This window comes from Mus pahari, chromosome 20, assembly GCF_900095145.1.
Source record: "Mus pahari chromosome 20, PAHARI_EIJ_v1.1, whole genome shotgun sequence".
Taxonomy (NCBI): domain Eukaryota; kingdom Metazoa; phylum Chordata; class Mammalia; order Rodentia; family Muridae; genus Mus; species Mus pahari.
In genome coordinates, this window is record NC_034609.1 from 9575677 (window position 1) to 9584894 (window position 9218).

The following is a 9218-nucleotide window of genomic DNA, read 5'->3' on the forward strand; positions in this document are numbered from 1 at the left end:
TTTTTTTAAAATACACAAATCTTAAAAACAACAACAACAGCAACAAACGTAGAGGACTCAACCTGTTGGGTTCCTGTGGGCCCCGGGAAGGTATAGACCCCGAGGCTCACACACACCTTCCCCCAGCAGCAGGCAAATGGGAGCCTCGTCCACGTTCTCTACTCCACCCCTACGTGTTACCTCTGGGAGCTGAACAAGGCCAATCTCACCTGGTATTTGCAACAGGGGCCTGGGGAGTTTGGGGTGGGGCTGGCATGCGCATGCGCCATGATTTGTGACTGCCCTCAATGTACCCGGGCAGGACGGTGAAGGAGGACGACTTCTTCCCTTATGCCGATGGCCCCCACATGTTCTGGACTGGCTATTTTTCCAGCAGGCCAGCCCTCAAGCGCTATGAGCGCCTCAGCTACAACTTCCTGCAGGTGAGTGAGCATGTGGGCATCCCAGCAACCCAGAGGAGCTGCTGCCCACCATGTCTCTTTCTCCTCAGGTGTGCAACCAGCTGGAAGCACTGGTGGGTCCCGAAGCCAACGTGGGACCTTACGGCTCAGGAGACAGCGCACCCCTTAGTAAGTGTCATCTGTTGACCATGGATTGAATGGGGTGGGTGAGGGTAGGATTGAAGTTAGAACCCTGTTGGCTTGCACGGGACCTTCTGCCTGTGCTTGCTTGGTGGTGGGGCTCAGAGTCTGTGGGAGACGGCATCCAATTTATGTTCTGTTGGCAGAGGAGGCAATGGCGGTGCTCCAGCACCACGACGCTGTCAGTGGTACTGCAAAGCAGAATGTTGTAAATGACTACGCGAAGCAGCTGGCAGCAGGCTGGGGACCCTGTGAGGTTGGAGGGGCAGGGCTTTGTATCTGGAGGGAGAGTGGTCCATAGTGATGGGTGGGCCTCAAGGCACTTGTAGGGGCGGGGAGAAGGAGGGGGCCATTCTTGGGAGAGAAGGGTGGCGCCTACGGGAAACAGGGCGGAGTGTAGGTAGGAGAGGCGGAGCCTTGTTAGGGGCACTACCATGCTGCCTGGAGTGCAGACCTTAGTGCCTATCTTTTGGTGATCCTCGCCAGGTTCTCATGAGCAACGCTCTGGCGCGGCTCAGCCATTACAAACAGAACTTCTCATTCTGTCGAGAGCTCAACATTAGCATCTGCCCAGTCAGCCAGACGTCGGAGCGTGTGAGTCGTCTGGGCTGGGAGGCAAGTGGGATAGGGCCCCAGAAGAGAATGTCTGCAGGGATGCGCTCCTAGTTGGGTGGTATTGGAGGCCTGCTGTGACCATGCCTTTACTGCCATAGTTCCAGGTAACTCTTTACAACCCCCTGGGGCGAAAAGTGGATCAGATGGTTCGGCTGCCTGTCGGTGAAGGCAACTACTTTGTGAAGGACCCTCATGATAAGAACGTTTCCAGTAATGTGAGCCTGCACAATGACTCCTCCCATCCCCAGTGCATTAACCCCAGATCTTGTAGATATCTCCTCGAGTTTCTTCTTCCTCTGTGTGTCTTCTACCTCTGCTCCTTAATAGCAGCCTCCTGAGGCATAGCTCCATCCCACAAGAGACAGCCCTTCTAAATGTCCCCCTTGGAATTTCCCTTCCTCCCTCCCTCCCTCCCTTCCTTCCTTCCTTCCTTCCTTCCTTCCTTCCTTCCTTCCTTCCTTCCTTCCTTCCTTCTCCCTTCTCCCTCCTCTTTCTTCCTTCAGATAGGTTTTCACTGTGTAGCCCAGGCTGGCCTCCAGTTTATGATCTTCCTGCCTTAACCCTCTGAGTGTTAAGACTGCAGGTTTGGGTCACCTGACTGTTTCCCCAGCGGATTTTCTGTTTATGGGAGAGCTCCCTTTTCCCAGGAGGCCTCCTTCCCAGAACCTCTGACCTCGTCTCTCCCTCTGCTTCTTCTTTTCTCCGGGACTCCTACCTAGTCCCTGTCCATAACTCCCCCTTCCTCTTTCTGTTTGCTTTCTTCCTGTTCCTTCTTCCTTGAACTAGGTGTGGAATGTGCTAGGCAAATGCTCTTTTCCCCTCCCCTGCACACCTAGTTTTCTCCTCCATTTATTCCTTGCCCTCTGAGGTTGGTTTTTGCACACATGACTTGTTTCCTAAGTGTCTCCCTGACTAGCGTTCTCTTATTCAAGGTGGTGATGGTTCCTAGCTCTTACAGTGAGACTTACCAATGGGAGCTGCTGTTCCCAGCCTCAGTGCCTGCCCTGGGCTTCAGCACCTACTCTGTGACCAAAATGAGTGATCAGAACCACCAGGCCCACAACCTGCTGTCCAAGCCCAGGAAACCCAAGTCCCATCGTGTCTTAGTCATTGAAAATAAGGTGAGACTCTCCTTGGGTCCTCTTCCTTGCCTCGGTGACAAATTTAAAGTGTTATAAAATGACTTGGATTCTGGGTCAGTGGGTCCTGGGTCCTTGGTTTCTGTTCATCTGTTCTGATTATGTGTTCTTTAGTGAGGAGGGCGACCCTTGAGCCTCAGTTTTCTTTCTGGAGCGGCTGTGTAAATCTAGTATGAGATTGATGAGGTCAAGGCCCGTGGTGGATAGGTGTTGAAGGGCCAGGGAGGCTTCTCTGGTAAGGGACAGTTGAAGGCTGGGAGTATATAGCAGTGGTCGAGCCCTCACCTAGCGTCTGTGAGACCCTGAGTTCAATCCTAGCACCTCAAAAACCAGACACATCAAGAGTTGGTGTCTTAGGGTGTTTACTGCTGTGATGAAATACTATGACCAAATTGGGGAGGAAAGGGTTTATTTTGCTTACACTTCCAGGTAACAGCCCATTATTGAGGGAAATCAGGACAGAAAGTCAATCATGGTGGGATCTTTGAGGCAGGAGCTGATGGAGAGAGGCCTATAGCCCTTTTATCTTATAGAGGCATTTTCTCAATTGAGGTTATTGGTCAAGCTTTGGAGCAGATGAAGTGTGTGATCAATACGATTATCGGCCTCTGCTGCTTTGACTTGTTAAGTATAGAAGTGAGGGTTTCTGCAAAGGGCTGTTCGTCCGTCCTAGAGGGCCTGGTATGTAGAGAAATGACCAGGTAGAGGCTAAAGTTGATGGAAGCAGCTGTTACAGTAGCGTTTACTGGACTGGGTCGGGAACAACCCTGGCTGAAATGAGGGAAGATGATTCCAGGAAAGGCTGGAGGACATGCTTGTTTACATCTGTGCTCCATTTCCCCACCCAGTACATACGGGCTACATTTGACTCTGGCACAGGGTTATTGGTGAAGATTGAAAACATGGAACAGAACCTCTCGCTCCCTGTGAGCCAAGGCTTCTTTTGGTGAGGAAGGGCGGCTATGTCAGAGCAGGCTGGGGGNGGGGGTGGGGGTGGGGGGCCGGGAACTGCAGTCTCTCCTTGATGCTCATTTACCCTGGTTGCAGGTACAACGCCAGTGTTGGTGATGAGAAGAGTTCTCAGGCCTCTGGGGCCTACATCTTTAGACCCAGCGTCGGCAAACCGATGCCTGTGAGCCGCTGGGCTCAGATCAGTTTGGTGAAGGTCTGTGGCCAGGGGGTTCTGGGCTTTGGAGTGGCAATGTGGACTCTGGGAATGGGATGTGCTTCATGTAAGGTGCGGGTGGGAACTATTTCATCATCTTTGTTATTCTAAATATTACAGTGTGTGTGTGTGTGTGTGTGTGTGTGTAAGTTAGAGGACAGTTTGTGTGAATCTACCACATGGGTCCCTAGGTAATCAACCTTGGCAGCTAGCACTTTTACCCACTGATCCATCTCTCTGGTCCCCAAGACAGGGTTTTACTGGCCTCATAACTTTTTTTTTTAAAGATTTATTTATTTTATGTATATGAGTACACTGTAGCTGTACAGATGGTTGTGAGCCTTCATGTGGTTTTGGGAATTTAATTCAGGAACTCTGCTTGCTCTGGTCAACCCTGCTCACTCCAGCCCAAAGATTTATTCATTATTATAAATAAGTACACTGTTGTTGTCTTCAGACACACCAGAAGAGGGCGTTAGATCTCATTATGGGTGGTTGTGAGCCACCATGTGGTTGCTGGGATTTGAACACCTGGACCTTCAGAAGAGCAGTCAGTGTGCTTTTCTGCTGAGCCATCTCAACAGCCCTTTTTTGGTTTTTCGAGACGGGGTTTCTCTGTGTAGCCCTGGATGTCCTGGCACTAACTTTGTAGACCAGGCTGGCCTCGAACTCAGAAATTCACCTGCCTCTTTCTCCCAAGTGCTGGGATTAAAAGCGTGTGCCACCACGCCTGGCTACCTCACAACTCTTGATCCTGCCTCAGCCTCTAAGAATACCAAGGTTATGAGAGTGCATCACTATGCCTGGCTTTCCTTTTCCTTTCCATGTGGGAGTAAGACCCTGGGCTTCCCCTGCTGATGGGTGAAAGCCACGTGTTTCTAGGAAGTGAGTTTATATCTCGGGATGGGATGTCGTTTAGATCACTTGCAAATGAATAAAGGCCTGAGTTCTATCTAGGTCCACACCAGCACAGCAGCACTTGGGTAGCTGAGGCAGGAGCATGTCAGGTTTGAGGCCAGCCTAGAGTGGGAGGGAGGAGCTGGTGAGGTGGCTCAGTGGGTAAAGGTGCTTTTCACCAAGGCTGACCAGCTTTGTTCAGTCTCTAGAATGCACGGGGTAGAGAGGAGAACTGGTTCCTGCAAGTCGTTCTTTGATTCAGCATGTATCCTACACACACAACACAACAACACAACACGCCGAATAGAAAGCTGTGAGAACATCCCATTGCTTCCGTCTGAGGTGGATGTTGGTGGAATCGTCTTCATGTGGCATTTCTCAACATGGCTGACACCAGCCCCCACTGTGTGCCCACAGACGTCCTTGGTGCAGGAGATACACCAGAATTTTTCAGCTTGGTGTTCCCAAGTGATTCGCCTGTACAAAGGACAGCGCCATTTGGAGCTGGAGTGGACGGTGGGGCCAATCCCAGTACAGTGAGTGTCTCGAGCTTCTCTGTGGTGGGGAGCACGCGCAGGGTGGTGTGTAGGGGGAACTCACAGGGTCACTTTTCCGTTGAGTACAGAGATGGCTGGGGGAAGGAAGTCATCAGCCGCTTTGACACCCCGATGAAAACCAAGGGAGAGTTCTTCACGGACAGCAACGGCCGGGAAATCCTGAAGAGGAGGTGGGAAGAGGGCATCGTGGTGAAGTCTGTGATGTGTTGGGGATTTGGTGATGGTATGAGGATGAGAAAGGAGGAGGATCCCAGATCTGACCACATCCCACCTCTTCCCAGGGTTGACTATCGACCCACCTGGACATTGAATCAGACAGAACCGGTGGCTGGAAATTACTATCCTGTCAACACTCGAATTTACATCACGGTACCTGCCCTGCCACCACCTCAGACTAGGAAGCATCTCCCAGATTCTTGGGGCAGAATGGGCTCCCGGAGGGCCCTACATTCTCATTCACTCTTACACTAGGACGGGCAAATGCAGCTGACCGTGTTGACCGACCGCTCCCAGGGGGGCAGCAGCCTGCAGGATGGCTCGCTGGAGCTCATGGTGAGAGGGGAGCCCCATCTGAGCTGAGTTTCTCCCATAGGGTCCACTCAGACCCAGCCAAGCTTGAAGGCTATTTGTTGGTGCCCATTTTCTGTTTGTGGCCTTTGTCCCACCCTTTCCTTTCCCTACCTTTTTTTGTGTTGGGATTAAGGGCCTGCATCAATATGCCTGGCTTTGGAGTTACATTTCTAGGTTCCACTTTCCTTCCTCTTATCCAATCCCTGTTCAGGCCTTGATGACTTGTCCTGTGACAAGTCATTCTCTTGTTTGGCATGCAGTCTTTTCTTTGTCCTGGGCTCTTGTCAATTGGGCCTCAACTCCGCTGGAGTCTCCTGCCAGCCACTGACCCTAATCTTCATTGTTTACTCAGTCTTCAGTTTCTGATGAAATTACTGCAAGCCTGTATCCAATTTCTGACCCCAGATCACTTGCTAGTTCCTCACTCTTCGCTGGCCGCTCCTCCTCCCAGGTGCACCGTCGGCTGTTGGTAGATGACGACCGTGGAGTGGTGGAACCCTTGTTGGAGACAAATACCGGGGATAAGGTTCGAGGGCGCCATCTTGTGCTTTTGAGTTCTGTTAGTGATGCGGCTGCAAGACACCGACTGCTGGCGGAACAAGAAGTCCTGGCCCCTCAGGTGGTGCTGTCTCTGGGTGGCAGCAGTCCCTATCACTCTCGGGCGGCACCAGAAACGCAGGTGAGGGGCAGTGAGGCGGGCAGAGAAGGAGAACTCGAGTGACGCCTTCTAAACTCCCGAAGAGTTCCTCCGTCTACCCCTTCAGGAGTGAGCTCTTCCCTGTTGTAACAAAAACAGCTTCCGCTTCAAAGCCCCTTTCCATTAAGCTTCATTTCCTTCAAGTCGGCGCTGATTGCTCTTTCCATAGTTTTCCGGACTTCGCCAGGAACTACCTCCACAGGTGCATCTGCTCACACTGGCCCGCTGGGGTCCAAAGATGCTGCTGCTGCGCTTAGAGCACCAGTTCGCTGTCAAAGAAGATTCAGATCGCAACCTGAGCTCCCCTGTAACCTTGAACGTGCAGGTGAGGGGCTGTTGAGCTGAGAAACTGACAGGATACAGACAAGCCAGAACTGGGCTTGTCTGCTCAGCCGGGTCCATTCATTTCCTGCAGAACCTGTTCCAGACCTTCACTATCATCTACCTGCAGGAGACCACACTGGCAGCCAACCAGCCCCTGTCCAGGGCTTCCAGGCTCAAGTGGATGACAAATACTGGTGAAGACCTGGCAGGCACTGTGTCTGGGGCTGGCAGCAGAGGGTGGGACAGAGGCTTACAGTGAGCAGTGTGTCCAGCAAGCCAGCAATGCACCAGTTTGAGGCTTGGGGTTTTGTCTCCAGGATGAGTTCATCTTCATCAGTGTCTGGTTCAAGGATGGCGTCTGTTGCCTTTGGGGATTTGAGAGCAGTAGCTGGGAGTCTGAGAGGGTTTTGGGAATCTTAGGTGGTACTCAGGCAAAGGGAAGTAGTTTAAAGGTATGGGTGTGAGAGCCTGGGCACAGTTGTAAGGTGGGTGTGTATGGTTGTGTCAAGGCCTGAGTTTTCTTCTGCCAATCACCAGGTCCCATCTCCAACCCTGAGCCTTCCAAGTTGGACCCTACCTCAGTCACACTGAAGCCTATGGAAATACGTACCTTCCTGGCCTCCATTCGGTGGCAAGAACACAGGCCTGCCTGAAGGAGGGTCAGGCCTCCCCATTCTCTTGCTGTAACCACTCACCAAAAAAAAAAAAAAGAAAAAAATCATTAAAAAGCTTCTACTGAGACTCAGGTCATCTGCTGCATTATCTTTTCAGGAGGGGACAGAGACTGTGAGATCTAGGGAGATCAGCACATCTTGGCCCTGGCGAGAGGTTACCTCCCCACTGGAATCGCCACATGTCCTTCCCCATCTTACTCATCCCTCCCCTCTCTTCCCACTTTCATCCTTTGCCCCCACAGGCCTTCACATGGCTGGCCAGCTCTCATGTGGCCACCTAAGGGGCACCAAGGATGAGCCTGAGCAGGACATGGTATCAGGAAACCTGTTGCACCCTGGGTCTTTCCTAACCCAGCCTTTGGGTCAGATCTAGGCTAGGGATCTGGGAGGTTCAGGAGGAGGTAATTAAAGAGAAGCAGGTCCCAGCCTTAGGTCCGACATAGGCGGGGAAGCTCCCATCCCCCTCTGTGTGAGATTAGCCCCTGGCTCATACCTTGGAGGCAGCGCATTGTGCGCCGCGTGGGGTTTTACTGTGTTCTGATGTCTGTTTAGATACTGAGTCTGGAAAGATGGCTCTGATTAGGAACATAAACTGTGTAATTCCAGAGGGTCGGAGGGTAGCTTCCAGCACCAGCAGTAGGTGGCTCATCAGCTGTAACACCAGCCCTCGAGGAATCCCACGCCAGTGGCCTTTGTGGTCCATGGTCACCTTCACTCATGTGCACACACCCACACATGAAATGACAAAAAACACACCTAAAAGTTTTTTTTTTTTCCGAAACATTCCAACCACAGTTTCCCTCCTTTCATTCCTCCCAGCCTCCTCTGTTTCCTCACCGGCCCCCAACAGATCTTTTCCTCTTCTGTTTCTCGTCAGAAAAGGGGAGACCTCCAGGAATGTCCACCATACACAGCATAACAAGCTCTGATAAATCTAGGCACAAACCCTCACATCAAGGCTGGGTGAGGCAACCGCGCAGGAGGAAAATGGCCCCAAGAGAAGTTGAAAGAGTCAGAGACACCCCCACTCCCACAGTCAGGAGTCCCACAGAAACATCAAGCTAACAACCAAAACATAGGCAGAGGACTATGGTAGACCCATGCAGGGGCGATGGAGCTGTGTAATCCAGCACTCACTGTGTAGTTAGTGAGACCTTGCTTCTCTCTCAAGTAAGTAAATAAATGAATAAGACAAGGACTTGGTGTCGTAGCTTATTTCTGTAATCCCAACATGAGAGAGGGTGAGTAGGGTCACTGTTTTAGTCAGGGTTCTCTACAGGAACAGAATTTATAGAATGAATCTATATAGAAAGTGTGTGTGTGTGTGTGTGTGTGTGTGTGTGTGCGCGCACACAACCCCTGTCGTCTTTGCCCTCCTGGACTGATATCAGCTGACAATCCCTGGGGGCAGGGAGAACCAGAGAAGCACCCTACTTCAGAGATAACTTGCTGTGATACTGCAAAGTCATTAAATGTAGATTCCAAGCCGGGCCATGGTGGCGCACACCTTTAATCCCAGCACTTGGGAGGCAGAGGCAGGCAGATTTCCGAGTTCGAGGCCAGCCTGGCCCACAAAGTGAGTTCCAGGACAGCCAGGGCTACACAGAGAAATCCTGGCTCAAAAACCCCAAAAAAGAAAAAAAAGAAAAGAAAGAAAAAGAAAGGAAGGAAGGAAAGGAAGAAAGGAAGAAGGAAGGAAAGAAAGAAAGAAAGAAAGAAAGAAAGAAAAAGAAAGAAAGAAAGAAAGAAAAAGAAAATATAGATCTCAGAATCTCTCTCTATTCTGTCTGGAAGGTACAAGAAGCAAGACTGTCTCCCCACAAAGATCTTTTCAGTTATCTAGTTGGGGCTAGCGCAAAATACACTTTATTCTAGGCTAGCTTTGGACTTGGAATTCTCTCTCCTTATTCTTAGTGCTGGAATTACAGGCATGTACTTACTGTAAGCAGGATGTAGCACAGGCCTTTAATTTTAGCACTTAAGAGGCAGGGGCAGGCTG

The 9218-nt window shown here is 51.1% G+C and overlaps 1 protein-coding gene across 2 annotated transcripts in view; it reads left to right on the forward strand.

Moving 5' to 3' along the window:
* Man2b1 (mannosidase alpha class 2B member 1) overlaps positions 1–7284 on the forward strand; it is a 15539-nt gene extending 8255 nt beyond the window's left edge. For both annotated transcript variants that reach the window (XM_029532698.1, XM_021220334.2), the window contains exons 8-24: positions 130–212; positions 302–422; positions 491–569; positions 728–837; positions 1068–1175; positions 1295–1411; positions 2129–2317; positions 3184–3281; positions 3383–3500; positions 4815–4933; positions 5023–5124; positions 5236–5323; positions 5426–5506; positions 5976–6203; positions 6391–6546; positions 6637–6739; positions 7083–7284. In XM_029532698.1, the coding sequence (XP_029388558.1) occupies positions 130–212; positions 302–422; positions 491–569; positions 728–837; positions 1068–1175; positions 1295–1411; positions 2129–2317; positions 3184–3281; positions 3383–3500; positions 4815–4933; positions 5023–5124; positions 5236–5323; positions 5426–5506; positions 5976–6203; positions 6391–6546; positions 6637–6739; positions 7083–7198 (2016 nt within the window). In that variant the 3' untranslated portion in view covers positions 7199–7284. The remainder of the gene's footprint in view (positions 1–129; positions 213–301; positions 423–490; positions 570–727; positions 838–1067; positions 1176–1294; positions 1412–2128; positions 2318–3183; positions 3282–3382; positions 3501–4814; positions 4934–5022; positions 5125–5235; positions 5324–5425; positions 5507–5975; positions 6204–6390; positions 6547–6636; positions 6740–7082) is intronic.
* The last annotated feature ends 1934 nt before the right edge of the window (positions 7285–9218 follow it).